We start from the raw sequence: 23,796 nt of genomic DNA on the forward strand, positions 1-23,796 counted from the left end.
GATGTCAAGCAGGAATCTGTATTTTCAAGTTAATTGTTTAATACAAGACTGGGATTGACAATGGAAAGAGGAAAAAAAAAATATGTCGCTGTTAGCAGAATATTTTTTCTGTTATGAAGTGATTGAAAATATAATTTGATTTTAATTGGTATTATCTTACAAGTGGAAATACTAGTTAAGTTAGTTAACTGAGAGCTTCTTTATGACTTAAAAAATTATTACAGATGAAGTCCTGGTAGTTTATCCTGACAACCAAATTTAAAAGAAAAAAAAAAATCAGATCAGATTACTTATTTTAAAAAGTTAGAATCTTAATTTACAATATAATAATTTACCATGTTTTAAAATCTTATTTCTTAATGTTAAATTATTTATTCAGTCAACTCCACAACATCTGTATTAATGTTTGAAAGAATTGTAACAGAAGTAAATACATTCAGGAATGGTTTAGATTAGTCAGATTTCTAAGTAATTCTAAATATATGTTTCTGATATCTGGAGATAAGCTTAACTAGCAAAGCTTGGCTCCAGGATCTTACCCAGTGCTGGAACAGAGTGCATTAAGCTTGCTTAGAAATCAGGTCAGGAGTTTATAACTGGTGTTCTAGCTGAGCTTATTTTCAGAGTAGTAGTTTCAACTACAAAAGACTTGTTTTATTTTGGTCTAGAACCAATCGAGAATATAGAGCAGATTAAGTATTTTCTTCAAACTTAATTTCATCAAATGATATTCCAATTTGTGGATGAAAAGCAGTCTAGTTACATAGTAATTAATGATCTTAATTTAGATGTAGGACAGTGGAATCAGGCTGGTACTATTTTTAGCATGTCATTTTGGCAATATATGAATGGGAGTGGTTTGTCAGCTTTTCTTATTTGTCATTGCAATCCCAAGTCAAAGTGTCCTAAACCGAGACTGGCCACCGTGTTGCTTGAGTTACGTGTAGCTTGTGAGCATCTCCCCTGTGGCTGTCATATTTGGGATGTGTCACATGACTGCCAGTGGGACTGTGCTGCCTTTAGGGGCTGCTGGATGATTTGAACTTGCCACTTTGGAGGTAAATTAGCTAACACTGTGGGAGTTGCCAGCAATGGGCACATATTTGTTTGTTTGCATCCCAGTAGAACCCAACCCAAGCCTTTTTTTTTTTTTTTTTTTCCCCCAAGAGAGTGGTGGTGCCCCCAGGGAGTCAATTCTAACCTCTCTCCTGCAAACAACTTCCTGAGCTTCTACTTTGGTTCACTAAAGTGTGCAATGTGTAGTCAAAAAAGACTGGCTGCTGTTGCCCCTTGCACAGGTTTTAACTTGTGGTAGTTTTAACCACTTGTTTTTGTTGCATCAGTCTATGTTTTTGCTCAATTTATAGATTGTGTGAGATTGCTGCTGACTGCAGAAGCAGAAGTTGATGCTGCTGATAAAAACGGCTTTACACCCTTGTGTTCAGCAGTTGCTCAGGGACATGTCAAGTAAGTGAAGTCTTAAGATTTTGCCTGTCAGCTATTACTCAATTTTATATTCCCTTTACATTATATTATATACTTTTTTCATTACATTACTGTTGCAGTCTTAGGTATAAATGCATTTAATTATCATTTATTGAAAGTATCTACTGAAACTCATATTCATATGCCATTCTAGTTTTAATATTTGCCATTTGTTTTGTTTCCAGTTGCAGCTCTTAAGGTTGATGAATGTGTATTATTTGTAACCACAATACGATACTGGTCTACACGGGCATCAAACCTTTGAATTTCTTAATATTCTTGGAGTTATCAGCCATAATACAGGATTAACAGAGGAAGGAGGAAAGAGATTATTTGTGCACTGATTTTTTGAAGCATAGGGAACTATGAATATCATATTCAGAGACAAAAGAACACTTATCTGAGTATTCTCCTGAGTGATATAAAATCAAATACTTTAAAAAACAAAACAGGGGTTTTTAAGGTTTAATTTCTTTTGTATCAGTAACTTTGAAAAACAGAAAATCATGCATAAGTCAAAGAATATTTCTAAGAACATTCTTCAAAATGTAGTTACAATAATTTCCTTTTATTTTTTGAAGGTCCTAATTTTATGAAGATTGGTGTTTTATGACAGTATGATTGGAAAATTCTGTCTTCTTTTCTTTTTATACTGAGAACTAGTAATTTATCCAGATGATTGGGTTTTTTCCTCCCTTTTCCTCCCTTCTTCATAGGAGCTGAAGGCTAATGTTGCATTTCTGCTCTGCAGCTTTACTGTGTATCACAGAATCATAGGAAATAGACATGAAAGTTGGAAGCAACCGTTAGATAACCTCTTCCAGAGGATCCTTATCCATATAAAATGATTTTACAAATGCAAAATGGCTTACACAGCGTGACTAGGAATCTTTATTACAGACTTTACCTTTGGTTTATGTATCTTTGGTTTTGCTTATCTTTCAGTCTTTGATTCTTTTAATGTTGCATTTTACTATTTTTAAGGATTTTACTCTGATATAGTAACCCATAGGGGTCAGAGTCTTTGAGTGGTGTGATAGGCCTTGACCCAACAAGGAGAAAGAGTGGGATCCCTCTCCTTCTCATGGTCTTCTATGAATATATATGTATCATCAGATTCTTGCCACTTCTTAGAGGACTTCAAGCTTATCAACTAATGGGCATCTTTTACTGGAAGTCTTAATACAGAGGTAGCAGATTCCCACTAGGTATTTTGAGCACAGAAATACATATCTAGTTAAATGTTTCAGTGTTTTACATAAAATCTGTAAAAATTACGTGTGACTTGACAAGACAAACCAAAAATACACTCTTCATATTCTCACGCTAAAATTGTCTTAGACTTTGTTTAAATAGGAAGCTCTTTATTTCTCTGACTTACCCTCACAACACTTTGCTATATGTCATCTGCTGTCTTATGATATTGCATTCCCTCAGAGTTAGTTATGTAGTATGAGATCCTTAAACACTTTTCTTGCTTTCACTTTTTTTAGATACTAAACATGAACTGAATTGTAAAAGTGAGCTGGAATAATAATGGGGCTAGCCAAAAATATCAGAGCGACTATGAATGCTTCAGGCTGTCTGATTTGTTAATCACTTCAAAGTTCTGGCTCAGAAAAATTCTGTCATAGGCAGAATTTGGGGCAATAGTATATAGTCTGTCCCCTTTCAAGTGTCGTGTTGCGTAGTCCATGTTACTTCTAGTACAGCACTAAGAATCTGGGGTTAATGACAGCACTATCAATTACACAGTACTTGTCTGTGGTAGATTTGCTAGCCAGTCCCCTGTGTGTGTTATTAACCTTATTCCTGAACTGAGACAATACTGTTATTCCAGCCCTAGTTACACAGTCAGAAAAAAAGATGATAGTTTTTTGAAGTTGTTCAGTAATATCACCAATTCAGAAAATGCTTTTAGGAGAAGCTTACAAAATTGTTTCCCATGTGGTCCAGGCCAGGCTGACTTTACCTGACCTTGAGGTGGAAAGTCAGTGTAGCATTTCCAGAATCATTAAAGACAATGCAAAATAACAAAAAAGATATTTTTAACATAGCAGACTTAAAACTCCTTCTGAGTTGCTTTATGGAGGTGTCTTGTTATGAGCCCGTCTTAAGATGACTTTTGTGACTGTATGGTTAGGATACATGTTCAACATTTGATAAGGTAGGGCATTACTTTCCTTTGTATTTTTTTTCTGTTCATTTGAGCATTTTCAGAAAGCGCAACTAAGTAATTTATATTAATGTTATCTGTTTTACTCTTTTCTAAAATTGTGCATTTTATCTTGAAGTTGATTGATTTTTCTGACTAAAAACTTAACAAAAAGAAATTTTTTTTAAATACTTGTGATTTTTTTAATCTGTAATTTCTTATATACTTATATATACCTTACATTGTTTTAAATGTTTTGCCATCCTGTTTGTTTTAGTGTGGTCTCCTAACCAGTAGTTATTTGGCATTACATTAATTGCTTTGAGGCTTTGTTGTTGATATCCTTCTATTTTTATGGACTGATAAAAATTGAGCCAGAGAGATGGGGAATTATCTTTGTCTACAGCCCTTGTTTGAACTGCAGAGGGAGTAGACTGGCCTTAAGATTTTCCTAAAGTCTTGAGAGTTGTTGAAAACCTGGGTTTGGGAAGGGAAAGGGAGCCAACCCTGGCACAAGAACCGGGAAGAAAACTGGACCTACTGCTACAGGGTTGTGAAGAAGTACAGGATCTTGGATCCGAATGTCAGTCCCCAGTGAGTTGCTTTTCAGCACTCCACCTAATCTTCCAGCCTCCCTAATCCAGTAGCTGCTACCAACATACCCCAAGCTACCCTTCTGGAGTAGCCTCCGTTCAGGGATCTGAATGGTAGGTAGTGCCATAGATGTTTTTCTGTCCCCACCAGGTTACTTCCCTAGTTGAGTGTCCCTTTTGCTAGTATCTAAAGCTAGTCCTAGTCCTTCTTTTTTTTCCCTTTCCTTTTTAAAACTATTTTAATTGTCAGTAGTCAGAAAAGAAATGTTACTTTTTTGCTTAGCTGTAGGTCTTCTTAACTGGCTGTCATCAAGTTTTTATTAGCTTTGTGAAATTAAATGTTTTACATTCACAGTTTTTAAAAGCAGCTACAGTAGTTTAAGATTTACGTGTTTGAAGTAACCTGATTTTCCATCTTTATACCTGTGTATAAAATTACACCTTATGCTTGTGTATATGTGATGGATAAAATCACAGGTAGATCTGTATCTATAAAATCAGTACTTTATAAAAAAATATTTAATTTAAGTTATAAAGAAGTTTTGGATGTCAAATATAAGATAATTTTACTATCTTATTGTTTGCTGTAGGTGTGCAGAATTATTAATTATGTATCAGGCTGATATTAACCATGCTGCTGAAAGAGGACAGACACCTTTGTACCTGGCCTGTAAAAATGGAAATAATGATTGTATTAAGCTATTGTTGGAAGGTGGAGCAGATCGAACAGTAAAAACCAGTGTAAGTTAAAATAGTTTCTAAAGTACCTTGTATAGTACTGAATAACTGCAAACAGCTAGGAAATATTTATGTTAATATACTTATTTAAAGTTTTTTTTTAAAGCTGGAATAAACAATGTAATTTGAAATTAATATTTTGTTCTTTTCATCATAGTTTCTGGGGTTTTTCTAAGCTGTGTGTTGTCTAAAATCTCCTAAATTATGTGACTTCCATATCATTTTACATATTTCAGATTCTGCCTGCAGTTTGCTGCAGACTTTTCTTTAGCACTGGATTTTCCTTCCACATTTTATGTTAGGGTGCTTTATAGTTGTCCTTGAGGGGACGCCCCCCCCCCAAATTTGTCAGCCGGTATTGTAAAGTCCCATATATCACAGATGGGAGAATATGGCAAAAAAAATTGTATCTACAGGAGAAAGGGAGGAGCACTGCCTCAGAATTAACGTCTAGGTATTGCCCTTTTCAGGTGCTTTCCTGAAGTTTTTCTTAAGACTTGGACGTAAACTTGATAATAAATGTGGGATGTAGGCTGTCCAGAAACACAGCACACCAGTACATTCTTCTGCTCTATTACACTGATTTTTTTATTTATTAATTTATTTTGGATTTGAAAAGTAAATATATTTGTCTTGAAAGGAGAGAAAGTTATGAAAATATCTGATTGATAAATTGGTTAATGCAACATGAAACAAATTATTGATCATTAGAATCATGTTAGTTCGATACATGATAAGGAAACAGTTTATTAACAGCATGTAAACCCTGTATTACATAGACTCTTCTAAAAATTTTGAAGTGTCTGTCTGTTGGACTGTCCTTGGAGAAAGCTGTAAAATTTTCTTTCTGCTACATTTTCTTCCCTCTCTTTCTTCCACCCCAAACATGTACAAGCAACTCTGTTTTCCCAAAGGATTATTATGTCACTCTTGCTTATCTTTTTAATTTCCAAACAGAGCCTTCCATTCAGATTCATTGCTGACAGAAGTTCTGCAAACATTTTTCTATGTGTTTGGTGGGAGTGTGCTTTTTGCTTTTGTTTTTTTAGGATGGCTGGTCACCAATTCACGCAGCAGTGGATTCTGGTAATGTAGACAGTCTCAAGCTCCTTATGTACTATGGAGAGCCAAACAATAGGAACTCTATGACTGATGAAGAGCCTAATTCAGACTACTTTGATTTGGAGAAGAGGGAAGACAACTATAGCAGTAGAGTAAAGCCTGTTATTTCTGCAGATCTCATCAACCATGCTGACAAAGAGGGTTGGACTGCTGCCCACATAGCAGCATCAAAAGGCTTTAAGGTCAGTCAATGTGAACAAGTTACAGTAACCTGATAGAATTTAGGCAAGAGAAATCCTTCTTTTTTTATCTTTGAAGAACTGAAACTTAGTTGTCAAATCTAAGTTTGCTATGTAGTTTATTGACACACTTAATTAAAGAGAGACAGAGAGATACTTGCAGTGGACAATTTACCCCAGAAGCTAGGTGTCAAATGGGGTGAATTGTCATATTTAAATGCCTATTTCTTTTGGAACAACAATAAAAAGAGAAAACATGATTACCTGAGATTCAGATTTTCAAAGTTAAGGTGAGGTGAATCCCACCCTAAATGCCAATTCATGGGTGTCATGTATTTATAGGTTTTAGATGGACATAGTTTCCAGTTACAGTTAGGAATGATTTAACTATGAATAATTTTTCCTGTGGGAGGGAAGGGAGGAAAACAAATTTGAGAATCAGATTTGTGCAGTAATACATTGTTTAATTTGTTATTTGAGGCAGACTTTTTAGCAGGCAATGAATAAGTTTTCAGCAGGCTGAGATAACTGATGACATGGAGAAGACCTGACAGGTCTTACTGATGATAAACAGGAAGACTTCTGGAAATTGAGTATCTCTTTAAGGATTTGACATCAGAAGATTTACACTTCTAACAATGATTGTTTAAAGGTTTTTCTTTTTTTTTTTTTTTTTTTTTTTAATGACAGCTGTCAGTCAGATCTTACTGTGAAACTTTTCCCCAGGGAGAAAATAGAGGATACTAAACACAGAAGAGAGTGAATTTTAGGAAAATATAGCCCAAGACTTGGAAAACCAGCTTGTGATTACATGCCTAATTCAATATCTATTATTATGTTCACTTTTTTTCCTGATAAATTTACTATGATAAATTAAAAATCAGCACAGATTTAAGATTCAGTTTATTAAATTATGGTTTTTTAGGCAGCAGCCACTGCTTACTCAGCATTTTGCATGACAGGGTCAATGTTCCATTACCAGTGTCTGTTAGGCAGGTACAGACTCATTTCAGTTTCCACTCATCTGAATTTAGATGGAGTTTAAGGTATTTGTTATAGTCTGCAAATACCCAAATAGCATGCAATATATTGCTTCTTTCTGCAATAATATAATCCTGAGGAACTTGGAAACTACATTTTATTTACTGTCTAAAAGAGGCTTTGGCTAGGTGTTCTCTCTGAAGGCTCTGACGCTGGAAGTCTTCACATATACCTTTCATGAATAACTCATGGTTTTGAGTTTCTGAGCACATTGCAAGTCAACTGTTTAATAAGATCTCCATTGAGGGTTGAGAGTATTCTCTTAGCTGATGAAGGCAATATATAGCTGGCAGTCAGATTCCTGGTTTTGATGTTGCAGAGACTTTATATAATTGTATTTGATTAAATGCATTTATTGACTCGAGAGATGTTTCAGATACTAAGAAGCTAAAGAAAGCTTAATAGCCATCTTCAAGTACTGTTAACACTTCGACTTCATTCTCTAATCCTTTATCTGCACTGCATGTCATTCATGACACTACATGGTAGTTGCATTTAAACTATCTTGGCACTTGGACCCTTTTCTTTCGAGATTGGTCGGTGCCATTCTTTACAGATGAATTAAGCTAGGGCGTCTTTGCTGCCATTTCATAGGCAACAGAGCCAACAAAGCTTCTCATTTTACTAAGGAAATAAGCCTCATTTCTTTGTTCTCTCCCACTTCTTTCTTCCCTCCTTACTTCCCACTTTCAGCCTCATGGTTCAGTCTTCTGCTTTCTGCTGTCTTTGGCATTCATTGCACCCATTTGAGAGACAGAGTTAACTTACTAACCTGGCAATAAAATATGCCTTTTTTTTTTTTTTTCTTCTGGTTAATTTTCTTGTGGCAAAGTTAGTGAGCTAATTGATTTTTTAAAAGTTCTTGCAAGTGCTGGAACCACAATCTGATAAAACTTCATCTCACAGGGAAATATAGCTTGAATGACTGTTATGTTTATGAAAGATGTCAGAGTAGCAGATACGCTGACAAAAGTCTTTCTGTTAGAACAGCTACAAAATAGGTAACAGTAGACAAACCTGCAACAAGCCACTGTTCTTAATCGAAATACTTAATAGCTGCTTCTCTGTGTTTTCAAGGTTTGGTTTCTCTGCTATGATTAACCCCAGAGGTTATCAATACAGTATTAACTAGTATCATTTCTGATGGTGTCTTTTTATAGTGTGGGTATCTGTCCTTGAAAGGCATGTCTAAGGATGACAAAGTTTCATGAAGGCCACCTGTACAGTTGCTGAATGGATGATCATTAGAAATCGGGATTTAATCAGTCTTCTGATCACTGATCAATCAACATTTGAATGTAGTTTTGTGAGGGCTCCCCCCCCCCCCCCCGCTAGTTTGGGAGGATCTATATAATTAATTTTTTTTTCATGTTACAGTATGACTATACCAGCCCAAATTTATCTGCTAGTAGCTTGTTTCTAATGAATTGTAATGAATTTTTTCTTTTGTTGAGCATATGACCTTTTTTAAGTCTTTGAATTTTAAGAGGGCATCGTGTTGTTGTCATCCACAAAATGTTTGTGCTCTGACTTTAGAAGAAATGCATTTTTATTTCACAGCACTGTTACTGTGCTTGCAGAAATTCAGGTTTAACTGCCAGAGAAGAGGCTTGCAAGGTGATTTTAAAATGATAGTTCTTCTTTTGCTGTGTCCCACTCAGATGTCAGGCATGATGGAAACTCCTACTTTGTGAATTGCAAAGTGAAAACTGGTTTTATGGATTACCATCTGAACAGACTCATTAATTAGTCTGTATTAAGCTTTAGAATTGCTTTTTTAGTGTTGCTTGAACGTTGAGGCCAAAATGTTCAAAACAGGTTGCATAGCTGGGCTTATATTTCCTTATGTGAATACCTAAACTAGTGGTCAGATGTTAAGAATTTCTCAATTCAACTGATCAGCACTTGATGCTTGCAGACTGTAGAAGCTTGGCTGCGTATGTTCTGCTTTTTCAAAATCTTGATTTGAGAATTTCAAGTCTGCTATAAAATATTTTTACTCCTGGTTTTCAACTCTGTAAGGAACATCATTTGGACGCTCGTATATAGAAGCTCCGTAGCTGACTATCTGTGGAAATGCATGTGTAAATTTCAGTTAGGAGTCTAACTGCATATTGGTAGAACTCTTTAATGCAGCAAATGGACAAGTAAATAATACAGTTGTTACCTTTGCAGAACTGTCTAGAAATCCTTTGTAGCCATGGTGGACTAGAGGCTGAGAGAAAAGATAAGTGTAATCGAACATTGCATGATGTTGCTACTGATGATTGCAAACATCTTCTAGAAAACTTAAGTAAGTAAATGCTATCAGCACTATATAAAAATGTTTTTAGTAAAGAGCTTGTGGGAGAAAAATGAGAAATATTAAAAGGGTAATTGTCACTTTTCTGGCACCACAAAATTAAGTTTTCTTAACCTAGCAAGTTTCTATTCTCCAAATTTTGCAAAAGCATATGATAAAATTTTGTTGGAGGTTATTAAATGACTTATGTCCTTGTTTTTAAAACATTTGAAAAGATAGTATATATTGTACATGTGCAAACATCCATAGTCTCTTAAAATTTCTGTTTTTAATATTAGTAATTACTTTTTCCAAAGCTATTATCCTCATCTTATATTTTCTTCAAATTCTTGCAGAAAAATCACTTAGTGGTGGACAGCTTTCGTATTTTCTCAGGCTAAGACAATCATCTAGTCATATCTGAATCTCTTTTTAGAGCATAGTTTTATTTGTCATTTGTTTATTGTTGAGGCGATTGTTTGTTTTATTCTTCAAAAAAAGTCTTAGAGGCAACATCAAACAGCTTCTTTTTTCCAACATCGATAACTTCTGTCAGAAGATTATTCTTCTGTTGGAACCTGTCTTCTTCCTTCTCTGTAAGTTGTATCAAAATTCAGTAGAGCAGGCCAACCTGTGTATTTCTTGAGTTAGAACTTAGTCCATCCACTCACAAGTTCTGTGTTTTCTATTTCTCTGTATAGTCAGAAGTACTGTCATTGTAGATTTGTATGCTTTGTATTTCTTCACTTTTTTTTGTGTTGTGGGATGTAGGGCTGTGGGTAGTGGAGTTCACTGATTATCAACAAATTGGGGAAGCTTTCTGTGTGTTGCTTCTGATTTTCCTCTTCAGCTATTATAATATCTAGGTTCTTACCATTTTACTGTAGGTGCAGAGGGGAACACGGCTCACTTTCTATTAGAAACTGCTCTGCGGTCTACTTCTTTATGAGACCGAAGCCAATTTCTGATGGCTGAATCTGTAGCCTATTAAACCGATGCTTGTATTTTCATCAGTCCTAGTACCCCATTTCTCTGGACAGGCTTATCATGAATCCAACTGCTTTTATCAGGTCAGAATCTGATGGAGTCCAAACTCCATTTCTCTTCTCTTTCATTTGTAAAGCCTGTTGTTAACATCAGTGCAATCATAATTAGCTTTTTTGCCCCTGTGATTTCTGATCCGTGGAAGCTTGGAAACACGATTCTCATCTGGGTATCCCCTTCAACAAGCTGAGACTGCATGTTGGGTAAGCTGTGTATGTACCATCCTCTGCCTTCCTCACATTCCAGTAAGGTTTCCGCTGTAAGGAATTACATGCATGTAAGAGAGGAGGATGTGCTCCAACAGACCTGAAAGGCTGGGGGCCAGGATTGCCAGCTATGCCATAGAGGTCACATGCACTGAAATTTAGGCATACACTGTACCTCTGTCCTAGGGGCCTGTTTCCATGTAGAGAACCCTCTGTATTTCTTATAGTCATTGCTCATTTCCCTGAGGTCCAGCCATCAGAAGGGCAAGCCTTTGATACATTTCTCACAATCCCACATCTGAAGGATGCCTTTAAGTAATCTTTCCCTATGGTAGGCTAATGGGTTTAAATCAGAGCTTTTCTGACATCAGAAAAGCTTCATTGGTTTGTATCAGCTGAAGATTTGGCTCCTGAACTCAAGAGCAAAACTAAGATCATGTTGCCAGATTTCATAATAAGCTGATATCTTTTTTTGTGGTGCACTTATTTTTAATTTCAGGAATAATTTCTGAAAGGTATTGTTTTGGCATTTAAGTTAGAATATAGTTTTATTTTCACTTTTAGTCATCTAAATGATCCATACAGACTGCTGTTCTGTTGAGTTGTATTCCATTTTTCAAAGAGCAAGATTTAAAATAACTTCATTAAATTAATTTTGTTTCTAGAATGTGCATGTAAATTTCCTACTTTCTTTTTTAAATATTTTGTCATTTTATCCCATAGCAAATCAAATATACACTTCCAAGTGAATTTTCTGTCTTAGCTCTTAGCCTTTTATTTAAAGACATTTGGCTCAGCTAACTGTGTTTTCCACTTGTACACTAGTGCCAGAAAATTCCTTTCTGCATTGATAATAAAAATGTGCACAACCACAATAAACTGAAATGTTAAGACACTACCTACCATCTGTCTTAATTTATAAGAAATGAATCTGTAAGGAGGAAATAAAAGATTAAGTAAGTTTTGTCCTGCTTCCTGTTATTTAAACATAATAATAGTGATTTTTTGTAATGTAAAAAAAAGTTATGATACCTTGATAATTGTTTTTCATCACTGCTCTGATTTTGTGGTGGTGATCTGTGCTGCTCTTAATATTTGCTTTTCTGTAGCAGAAGTTATTTGTAGCTTTTCTTTGCAATATTAAATGTTATTGGACTTTAAATAACAAAATTTTTTTAATTGAGTTTTACAGTTTTTCTCATTCTTGGTTTTCTGTTTTTCAACAGATGCTCTTAATGTACCTGTAAGGATTTCAGTCAGTGGCATTGAACCAGCTCATTGTGGTACAGAGGAATTTGATACAGAAAACACAATATGTGCTTTAAATATCCGCAAACAAACATCATGGGATGATTTTTCAAAAGCAGTGAGTCAAGCAGTCACAAACCATTTCCAAGCAATCGCTTCTGATGGATGGAGGAGCCTAGAAGACCTGTCATTTAATAGTGCTGCAGAATCCAACATTGGCCTCAGCGCAAGCAGTATATTATCTGTCAAACTAGGTATCAATATTGGTGTAACAAGAAAAGCAAAAATTGGGGGTTTTCTTGAATTTGTGAAATCTTGTAGGTAAGATAAAAATATCTTTAGATTTCTGGATCTTTTAAAGCTTAGACTAAGAAAGACCAATTTTATCTATGAAACTTGAACAGTGCTGGCATGAAAGCATTCTTTACTTTTAGCTATGTGTATGGTACAATTCATTAGGCACTTTAGTATCATCTTGGGGACCATGAGGCCCTATGTTAATTAGTCCTTTACTCAATTTAGTACTTCAGAGGAAACATCTGTATTACAGGTGAAACAAAACAATTCACAGCAAAGCCCACAATATGTCTTGACAGTACATCCAGAATGTACAGTAAATCCAGACTGTAAATCATCAGCATAGGTAGAACAGAACTACTCCTGCTTTATGTAACTTTAGTTACCAAGGTAAATCAGAAAAATCTTTAAAATGATGAGAAATTGGCCAAAATGTGGTGGTAGTAGTAACAGTTGCATAGGATTCTGAAAATTCGTGTCCTTCATCTTAGATCCCCTTCCCCACTCCAACTGCCCACGACCCCTCAAAAAACCTATTCACATTAGACTGGACAAATCATCTTATTTTACTTCATTTTATGTGTAAAGATGTAAACACAACAGGCTAGCTATTAAACTTGTGTCTTAATTGGCAGAAAACATTAGTATCCTCAGTGGTGTATCAAATAATAGTATGATTTGGTACATGGGACTGGTTTGTTTGTCAAATCTGTCGGTGTGTGCACACAATCTTTGTAAGCAAGTGAATATGCTTGAGAATAGGACACTTTATATAGATACAGGGAATATGTCTCTTATTTTTTCTTTTTAACAGGAAACATTTCATGGTCAACAGGTCAGATTTTTTCCCAGCCACCATGGGACTTTTTGAAGAACAACAGAGCTGAGCATATCACAGTGTTTTTGTTTGGTAATTTTCAATTAATAATTTTCAGGTTTGAATGTTAAGCCACTCCATATGAAATACATAATTTGAGAATTATTTGCTACTGGTTTTGTTCTTCAGTGTTGTTTGATCCTCAGAAATATCATATCCAATTTATTGTTTAACTAGATTTGAAAGGGTCTGCAACATTTAGAAAATATGCTGGCACATAAAAGCCCTGCTACTTTTTTCAGTTATATAATAGTATCAGTTTTACTTATGTCATGGATACCCATGAATCTATGTTGCTAGATAAATGCCTTTCATTTCTTCACCATTTTAATTTGCATAGCCTATAATTTTAGGAGATCGCTGTAGAATACTGCATGAAAAGCTTATGTATCCATCATACGTGCTTGTAAACATGAGAGATTTATTAAAGTTACTTGTGTATCTCTTCCTAAAGGACCTCAAGAAGGCTGCCTAAATAGTGTGACTTATGCATCTATGATCCATCTTCAGACACTTCAGAATTACCTCCGCCTGGTAAGTACTAAGCTAGCTTCTCTCTGCATGCTATTTATACATGAAAATACTTCTGTAATAGTGTTTACTAAGACAAATTGATCTTCCACTCTGTGAAAGTATGTCAAGACTTCTAAAAAACGAAATGGGATGAAAGCTGTTATTTTAAAATAAAGTTCCCCCTAAAACTTACCCCAATAACTTTAGTCATGTGAGGGCATTAACTGTCTTCTTTAAACAGCTGCCACCTGATTAACTGAACAACTTAAGAAAATATATTAAAAGCTCTGTGATATCTTATTTCTTTCCAAAGTTATTTCATTCCACTTTTTGAGGGAAAAGTAAATTAGAATAACATTCTTGTAAGCAATTATTTCAGGCTTGAATTTTATTATTAGCATATCTCCTGTAACACAATTTATTTAATACCTCAAAATGTAAAGATAATTGGATAATATGAGTTAACTTTCATAGATCATTTGTTTTAACATTGCTAATCAAATCAGAATTAGTTTAAAATTTGCACAATTTCTGCTCTGTCCTTGGATAGTATTTTATGTTGTTAGAAGAACAGTTACGTGCCATAGGTTTCTGCTGTGTTCAACAATATTGCACAATGATATGAGTGTATGCCCTTACTGACTTTTTAGAGATAAAGTAGTTTTACAGTTAAGATAGATGAAACAATTTTTATTCTATTGTATTGATAACATGATCCCATTTCAACTGGAAATAAAGTCCTTAGACTAAGTCCTTAAGTTAGCAGTGACTTAAACTACTCTTTGATGATCTGATTGAACATCATTCTGGTTTATCTATTTTAATTCAAAATCAAGAAAATATTTGTGACTCCTAAATTCATCCTTCCTATGTGAATTTTTCAAGTTTTAATGATTACTATAATGACAAAATACCTTTTCATGTAGTTTTACAAATTAAGATATAAATTTATCAATACACTTCCAAGATATTGTATGCAAATATTGCCTATTTTGAAACTAATATAGTAAGGATTATCAACTCCAGTAGTGCAAAACAAAGAATTTTGTCTGTTTGGTGCCGATTGTCTCATCTAGGTGACAAAAAAAATCCAAGTCTGAACTTTCAAGAATAATTTATTGTCTGTCTGTAGGTTGAACAATACCGTAATGTCATTTTCCATGGTCCAGAAGGAAGTTTGCAAGACTATATAGCATATCAGATAGCAGCCTGCATGAAGGTATTAACGCAAACATATAAAGTAAATTAGTTCATAGTTTAGACTTTGCACTGTTTCACCAAATCTATAAATTTTCAACACAGCAAAAGCAAGTGGCTGCAGGATCCACATGTGAAATCGTTAAAGTTGAAGTGGATGCTGGTTTCTCCAAGGAGCAGCTTGCAGAACTGTTCATCAGTAGTGGTAAGGTTATTTGAGCAGGACTGATTTTGGTAATTTGTAGGAAAATTTTTAATGGTACGAAGCAAAGAAATGCATTAAAACATTTTGCATAGTGGGTGGCATGTTTTAACAGAACCCATAGTTTTCCAGGTGCTTGTGGAATAATGTTAAGAGTCTAAACTGAGGTAGAACTAAGTGTGACAGTCCAGTACGGAGCTCTGTCAAAAGTTTGTGCCATTTAAGTAAAATTAACAGTTCTTAATTTTTTTTTTCTGTTTCATTCCTTTTCCCCTTTGTTTGTGGGCCTTTAAAAGTTGATTGCTATGGTACAGATCTACTGAATCAGAAATGAAGTTCTATTGTTGCCTTATTGTAGCTGTTCCAATAATTATTACCTTTCTGGGAATAAAAGGAACAGTGAAAGAGTTCTTAAAAAGTCAGACCACTTGCTTTTGATATATTCCTGTTTACTAGATACTTATGTGTGGCTCTGAGCCAAATTTTGTCACCCGGGTAGGCAAATGTTAGTGTGTGTGTGTATTCTGACCCATTACTACAGGACAAAGTTGAATTTCTGTTAAAATGAACAGTTTTCTCTTAATGGATGTGAATAGCTAGGTGTAGATTAAAGTCCTGTTACTTGGGTGCTCCATAATGAGGTATTCTTGGAGTGGTCAGTAGGCTGTACCTGTGTAAATTCACAATGAATAATCAGTAAGAGTGAAAAAAGGACAAAGTAGCCAAAGATGAATGACAGTGCAAATTAAGTATGGAAGCAGAGGAATGGGGGCACATGGGTCAGAGAATGTAAAAAAAAGAAATAGAATAGTGCTAAAAGTGAAGGAAAAAGCAGTGTTTTCTGTGGAAGGCTTTTTCAAGGGCAGGTTGTGCTGCTTTTTGCCCATACTCATGCATTCAAACTCTGATTTCTTTTATTTCAACATAGTATTAACCATACACGGCCTGAAGGGGTGATATGGTGCTTCCTTTTCTTTAGTACTGTTCAAATTAATTTTGGCTCAAATACAGTTTTACTGTTTGCAAGCAGTTCTCAGATATGTAGTTGCTTTCACCTCTTTGCAGCTTGTTTCTATTTTTTTTCCATTTTTGTTTTATGAGTGTTTAGGTTTTGGTTTTTTCATTGACAAAAACTAGCAATATATTTTGAATCTAACCTTGGTGGCAAGACCTCATTTTCATCCAAAAATGTTGGGCTTTTCTCTTTTATTATTGTGGTCCCTTCTATAGCTCTAGGATCTTACTTTACCTCTCAATATGGTCATTCACATTAAAAATAAATGTCGTAAATGTCATTACTGCTTGGAATAACGTTGTGTTTCAGGAGCTGTGATTTTGACATTTCACTTTCTGTATTGAAAGAGGCTGGGCTTCCGGCATTTGAAATTTTAACAATTTCAATTGTGCCAATGCAGTGCCTCTGGATGCATTCTCATGTGCTACCATGATGAAACTTGGAGACAGCCAGAGATTTGAGAGGAGGATCAGCCACTATGTTTTTCCTTCTCAGTATGGGCAGACCAGAAACACCAAGAGGAATCTGAATCTCACAAGCAAATGTTTTATTCAAACAAACTAGAATTACTAACTCTTTAATCAGAAAAACTACAATTCAGTGAGTGAGACTGAATGCTGTCTTCTACCTGCTGCGTGTGTGCAGTGTGCGGCCTATTCTTCAAGTATGCTTTCATCCTGTAGCTTTTTATTGGCTTTCTTGGTTGCAACAAACTTTGCGCAGTCCCCTCTGACAACATCTGTGCTCACCAACAAAAGCAGAGCCATATCATGGGTTTGTACAATGGTGTGCAGTACTCCATTCTGTTTGTTAGCGTACTTCCTGGTATAACTTCAGTCTATGCTGTTTTTTCTTCCAGGAAATCCTGGTCACAGTTTGGAGGATAGTTTGTGCCAGTGATTATTCCCACATGTCATTTTCATGTGTGTGCTATCACATTCCTGGGAGAGAAGAACAGACCATTTAGTCAGAAGTTAGCTAGGCTTTAGTGTTTGGCCGGCAGGCGAGAAAATCATTCATAGTCTGGTTTGTTTATTAGCCACTGTCTTGTAAGAAAGCTTCTTCTTTTGGACACTTTACTCTGTGTCAGCCACACACTCTTCTTCATAGTCTGTGTTTGCATTTCAGCATTGTGCTGCTGGTCGAGCCCCTCATTTTTCTGCCTGCTCCTTGCCCCATTGTTCTGCCGCATCTCCTCTCCTAGGAGAGCACTCTCCTCTTCTCTCTAAATGGTTCCATCAGACACAGAGGAGGTACCTGTCCTCCCTGCTATGCAGCTATATTCTCTTAGTAAAACAGGGCAGTAATATTCAGGAAACTGCAAATAAATAGCATTAGCTAGTCAGTTGCTGTAAGTTTTGCCCTATTACTCATCGTTTTCCTTAATGACCATCTTTAGTACCACCTTGAGAAAGTTTTGAAACAATGCAAGGCACAATATACTCCAGACAAGTGTTTTGCTTAATATTTGTATTACAGAAGCATTCCCCTGGGATTTAGTGTTACAGGAACACTTGCAAAAGCTGTATCTTTTTTAGGCAATAAATAAAATCAGGAAAAATAAAGGAAAATATCTGAAATGTGAAATGTGAAAACAGGTTCAGATGCTACTGTTTGTGGCTCAAACTAGCTCTGGTTATTTCGGTGATTTTTAAAGATATTGGAGGAAGTTTTGAAGAGAGGACAGTAGCAAACAAATAGGCAATCTCATAAAACGATTAAGTTTCTTATAAACATGGAATATTCTGAATCCTTTTATCGCTACATGGTATAAAGAGTACCTGTTAAAAGTTTAAGATGTATTACAGCAAATGGAAGAAATGTTTTCAGAGGTCCTTGCTATCTTTTCTGTTGTATTTATTTTCAGTGTGCTGAAATCCTTCCTACCTATGAAGATCCCATTATAGCCATTTCAGGAATTTATTTTAATAATAGCTTTCAATTTTTTTTATTACTGTACATTATGATATTCTTTCCATTATTTGATTTTATGCTTCCAGTTTTGAACATATTATACAGTCTGTCCGCTTCTGTGAACAAGTTAAAAGGCTAATAATAATAATAATAATCATAATAATAAATCCTTTGTTGTATTAGTAGTAGTAAAAGCTGTATACATAAATAAAAGACAATTTTCGTAAGTAGACATTGTTGGATTTTTATATTTCAGCTTGTCTGGTCCCAGTTAAACAGCCTCCTGTAAGCAAGACAACCATTGTGATTTTAGAAAATCTGGAGAGAGCTTCTTTATCTGAGTTACTAGGCGATTTTCTGGCACCTCTTGAGAATCGGAGTTCGGAAAATCCTTGCACTATTCAAAGAGGTATTTAAAGAATTTGGGATGCAGCAATGTTTTTACTACAGTACGGTTGTATTATAATACATGACAAACAGAGAAGAGGAGAAAAATGTAATTTGTTCAGTTTTTATATTTTATTGAAGTTGTTCTTAACCAAATATAGCATGTTTTAAGGCTAATTTATGGTGGTATTTTTTTCTTTCTAATTATGTCATGGCTTCTTGCTTTTATATGAAATCATGTCACAGCTTTGAGTATTTCAGTAAAGTCTTTTATGGTTTATTTTCAGCAAATGGAGTTTCTGGTGCCTTTTACTTTCATGAGAACTGCTTTTTACTGGGGACAATCGCAAAGTGTCATCTTCATGGCTCTGACCTGCTGGTTCAGCAGCATTTCCGTTGGGTTCAACTTAGGTGGGATGGGGAACCAATGCGTGGCTTGCTTCAAAGGTTTTTAAGAAGAAAAGTTATAAACAAGGTAAGAACTTGAATCGGCTTCAGCAATTTTGTTCATCACCAGGTCTGTGAAATATGTATGACGGAAATGTCAAAAGCTGAGCAGATAACTAAGTTGTTTCAGGAAAAAAGCATTCATATCTAGGAATATACAGGCTGTGTATCTGTAAATGGTGTGCTTGGCCTCATGTAGGAAGGTGTGTTGCCATGGCTGATTAGCATAAACACACAGGCTGGCTGCAAATAATGATACTGTGGATACTTGCTTACCCACTGTATGAAAACATCCTTCAGTAATATTTTTCATCTTCTGAGTGAGCATGATAGTAAGAATCTGTTCAGCAAACATAAAATCTCTTTCTCACGGAATTTATTCTATATATCTAAAATAAGATAATTATATGTCCTGCATGTATTGTCTAAGTTTTAAGCAGCAAAAAGAGTTTTCATGCTTTTCAAATCAAAGAGGAAAGAGGGGTTAAAATATATCAGTAGGGAAGTTGTTTTAAGCCAATAGGCCTGCTGAAGCTGGAACAAAAGTTATAAAGAGAATAAAGATGGGAAGTCTGTTTTAACATGAATAAATTAATGGAGGATTGGAAATCAAAAAGAAAGATGTGGGCAAAAGCAGAACTGTGGAATTTTGAAAGTTATTTGGAAGAAAACAGTTCCAGTGTGATAGCAGCTATTGCAGACAGTCAGGCAGTGTTAGACGTTGGGAGGGGGAGTTTAATCGAAACAGCTGCAAAGGAAAATAATCTTGGCAGCAGAGTTTTGAACAGGCTTAGAAAGGGATATTGTTCTAGGAATTAAAAAAACTGTCAGTAGTAAAGAGTCCTGGTCTGGGACAACAGACCTACTGTCGGTTCTGAGTGTTCAGCTGTGTGTATCTTGGTTATCCTTGGGGATGTCATCTCCTGTACCACAGTTCTCATCTATAAAAGCTTACTGATTCAAAGAGATCCTAAAGAGGAAATGTGTGGTAACTGAACACTTCAGTTATGATAATGAGGAAATTTAGAAACATTCCTAGGTAGTCTTTAATAGCAAGAACAGGAATATAAAAAGAATCATGTGACATCCATCAATGAAACAATAGATTACTTTTCTTAGACTACTTTTTTAGGAGCGTAGTTACTTCTAAGTACTTTCTTCTCTTCTGTGTGAAACAATGTTTCCTTTCTTCCCCATGTGCTTTAAAGCTTTGGGTCCCTACAGAGGTAGTAAGTAAGCTGGAACCATTATGAGTGGTTGTCCAGTTGAGGGTATGAATGGTTTCCAGAATCCTTGCAAAGGATGGCTAGGCTGGGGGAGGCAGAGGGCGGGTAGCAATTGTCTGCAGGCAAGCAGGTGGGTTGGTTGAAGCTGGTATCTTGCAGATACATTATAGTGCTGGAATGAAGTACAGGCCAGAGGACAGTGCAATAAAAGTATGTAGCAGAATTCTCCTCCATGCTCTTGAGAAGAAAGATTGTATTCTCAAGCCTACACTGGAGAATATCTAGTGATCTAAGCCCCTTTATAAAAGGACAGAAACACTTTGATTGTAGCTCATTCAAGATCAAACAGAAGGACTGTCTTCAGTTGAGCACAAGACCAAGAAATACAGCAATGCAGGCAATTGCAGAAGCAGTGGTTTTCTGACTTGTTCACAGGCAAAGGCTGGATCAAACTTATTCTGCCAAACTGCTTTGGCTACCAGAACTTGCAACATCATGTAACAGATGTCATTTTCAGGCTATTTTGTTTAGGCTTAAAAGCAATTCTTAGTCTCATAGGTTAGAGTTTAACAATATAATAGGTTCCTACCTCTGACTGAAGTTGAACAGAATTTGGGTAGTAATCTCATTAAGTTTATTTTCTCTAAAGCATATATGCAGATGGTGTCTATTTAGACAAAAAAGCCACGTGTCTTCCTGTATCTTCCCTAATTAAATAGTGAATAAAAATGCCCAGTGTGCTAGTACATTTTTTTTTTCTTATACGTACATGTGCCATATGCAAGCTCAAATGCCAGTTGGTGTGGGGATTAAAATAGTGGATTCCAAAGTTAAAAATAGAAGAAAGATTAATCTGTTATAAAAAACTAAGTAAAAGCACATTTATTGTTTGAACAATAGACTATTTCAAAGATCCTTGCTCTGTATTCTGATACTTTGTTTGTGCCTTAATATTCATGTTTTCAGATGAACAGCTCTTTTCCCCTTATTTTGGACTATTAGGATATATGGGAACAGTTCAAAAGTTTTTCTACATTAACTTTATATTGTTGACCTGTACACTCTGTCAAGAAGCTCTGGCTTCAGTGCTGGCAAATACTATCCCTAGTGCATCTTTTAATTCTTCCTTTAATTCAAACTGTTCCAGAGGATAATCCTAGGATCAGGATGATGAAGACTGTAATTTGGAGTCAGATGAAATAGAAGATTTTTCTGGCACCAAATAATTTGCCTTTAACGAGGCATACTAAAAAATGTAATTCTTAGATGAAGGCATCTTTCCTTCATTGCTACTAAATCTAAAATCAATATGGAAATCCACTGAGAACATGCCTGGATCAGACATTCCTGTTCAGTGTGATTTTATGTTCTTTTATCTGCCTTATTTATATCATATACATTGCATAGGATATGGTAGGGATCTCTTGTAATCCTAATCTTAAACACCATAGAAAAAGCACTGCTGCCAAATTTGTGTCTCAGTTTCCTACAAGAAAGTAGAGGCATGTCAATTTACTGATAAGGAAATCTCTTTTAAAGTATAGTTGGGGAAATAAGTTTTAATGCAACAAGACTTCAATATACTCCATAAAAAGGTTTGACCAGTTTTTGACTGTTCCTGATTTTTGTAATAGCAATACACCAAGAAAAAAAAAACCCAAGCCTTCTTGGGGTTCCAAGGAAAGTGTTTGCAGCAGAGGTCTTATGTCCTGTCAAACATCTTTTCTCCCTGCAGTTCAGAGGCAAAGTACCTCCTCCATGTGATCCTGTGTGCAAGATCATAGACTGGATTCTTGCTGTTTGGCACCAGCTGAACTCTTGTTTATCACGTCTAGGAGCACCTGAAGCACTTATGGGGCCAAAACATTTCTTCTCTTGTCCTGTGGTGCCAGGGCATAGCCAAGCAACAGTGAAGTAAGATTTCTGTTTCCTCTTTGATACTGTTTGGTGCCAGCTACTTACTACAAATGTAGTAATTGTGTTTCTCCCAAACCCCATCTGACTCAGCAACCTTGAAAGTATTTTACCAGAAGTTATTGAAAGTTTTAAACTTTTGTTTGATATTTAATTACTAGAAGGGCAGTTCTGAAGGACACAAGTGGGAACTGGGTGTCTAACACTGGTTGAAAGTCAGTCTTGTCATGATCCTTTGGTTATTTTCGGACACAGAGGTCGCAAAATATTACTTGTACTGGAATGGCTAATATTGCTCAACCCTTTAAAGGTTTTGTTCTTCTTTTCAAGGCAGCACTGTAAAGAAAGCTGTTCATTAGTGAACAGACCAAAATAAGATTCAAGAATTCTGAGCCTGAAATGTTGGTAAAGTTTCTTTTTGAAGTTGTATATGAGGGAAATTTGGAGAATGATTTCTTACTCTTTTTAATATCTGGTATCATTTTTAAACATAAATAGAATTTCACAAATGTATTAGCTTAGTAAATAAGGCATATATATGCATTTAGCTATACATAAGGTTAAATATCCAGTAACGTGAAAGAAGAATGATGAAATTTTCTTTTCTTTCCTGCAATTGCATGAACATCTGCTCACATTCCAACTTCTCTACAAATGCAAGTGATACAAGAAATAGTTATAGAATTTTAAAATATATTTATTTCATGCGAAGATGTTGCTTGGCTATATTAGAAGGGTAATGAGCCCCTAATTAAGATTCAGATTTTTTCAGAATTCAAATAATAATGTTGGTTTCTGGAGATGCAACATTATTTTTCTTACCCTGCTTCATAGCATTCTCCTGAATTGCCACTTCTGTTCCACCTCTGACTTTTCTCTCTTGTACTAGTTTCTGCTGACCCTTCTTCCAGGGTCCTTGCTTAGCCTGTGCACTGGCTTTCTCATCTTTTGTTCTGTCTGCAGATTTTGATACATTTTTCTTGTTCATTTTCCTTTTTTTTTCTAAAAGGACAGATAATGTAATATCCAGAGTAATTATCAAAGTCTAAATGTGGATATAGCATTGACTTGAAACTTTATGGGTGCTGTGAAACAAAAAAAAGAATAAAGTATACCATCCTTCTATCTCCTGTCTCCCTCTTGAATCATGTCCTCTGAAATGTCTTAATCATTCATTTATTGCAATGGCATTAGTAGAGGACAGACAAACTGTTCTTTAGATACCTTAATTATGCGTTTCTGAGTTTGGATTTCTCCTAAGTTTAACTTTGACTGGATTCACAATGCTTTATTTTGAGCACAACCCCAAAATGTCTTTTATAGTAGCAATATGCCATCTGACTCTTCATTTTAATGTAGTTTTTGTCCACTAATAAACAATTAAAAAGCACAGCTCCAGTGAGTACTTACTGGACACGTTCATTTTAGCAGGATGATGGCTAACAGTGTGGTCATATAACTAGCAATAAATAGCTTTAATTAGCACCTCACTGGTTGCTGTTATTTCAATCCAATTAACCACTCCGGTCCTCTTGCCCCTTCTCTCCACTGTGCTATTCTGCTGCTTTTTGCATTTATTAAAGCTTCACTGAGTCAGCTCAATTCATTAAGACATTAGACAGCTATCTACAGACTGGGTTAATTCTGGGCTATGTTAGCATGAGGCAAGTGGTAGAAGTAGGCAGCTGGGAAGGGAGAGAGAAGGCATGACAAGA

The 23,796-nt window shown here is 35.5% G+C and overlaps 1 protein-coding gene across 9 annotated transcripts in view; it reads left to right on the forward strand.

Annotated features, from left to right (window-relative positions):
* Nucleotides 1-23,796, forward strand: part of CTTNBP2 (cortactin binding protein 2) — a 145,746-nt gene that overhangs the window by 109,870 nt on the left and 12,080 nt on the right. For all 9 annotated transcript variants that reach the window (XM_030014903.2, XM_030014905.1, XM_030014904.2 and 6 more), the window contains 12 exons: nucleotides 1,368-1,467; nucleotides 4,824-4,974; nucleotides 6,021-6,275; nucleotides 9,489-9,606; nucleotides 12,071-12,346; nucleotides 13,204-13,299; nucleotides 13,721-13,800; nucleotides 14,912-14,998; nucleotides 15,082-15,181; nucleotides 18,364-18,516; nucleotides 18,782-18,969; nucleotides 21,903-22,081. In XM_030014903.2, coding sequence (XP_029870763.1) covers nucleotides 1,368-1,467; nucleotides 4,824-4,974; nucleotides 6,021-6,275; nucleotides 9,489-9,606; nucleotides 12,071-12,346; nucleotides 13,204-13,299; nucleotides 13,721-13,800; nucleotides 14,912-14,998; nucleotides 15,082-15,181; nucleotides 18,364-18,516; nucleotides 18,782-18,969; nucleotides 21,903-22,081 — 1,783 coding nt within the window. The remainder of the gene's footprint in view (nucleotides 1-1,367; nucleotides 1,468-4,823; nucleotides 4,975-6,020; nucleotides 6,276-9,488; nucleotides 9,607-12,070; nucleotides 12,347-13,203; nucleotides 13,300-13,720; nucleotides 13,801-14,911; nucleotides 14,999-15,081; nucleotides 15,182-18,363; nucleotides 18,517-18,781; nucleotides 18,970-21,902; nucleotides 22,082-23,796) is intronic.

Source organism: Aquila chrysaetos, chromosome 5 (assembly GCF_900496995.4).
Source record: "Aquila chrysaetos chrysaetos chromosome 5, bAquChr1.4, whole genome shotgun sequence".
Lineage (NCBI taxonomy): Eukaryota > Metazoa > Chordata > Aves > Accipitriformes > Accipitridae > Aquila > Aquila chrysaetos.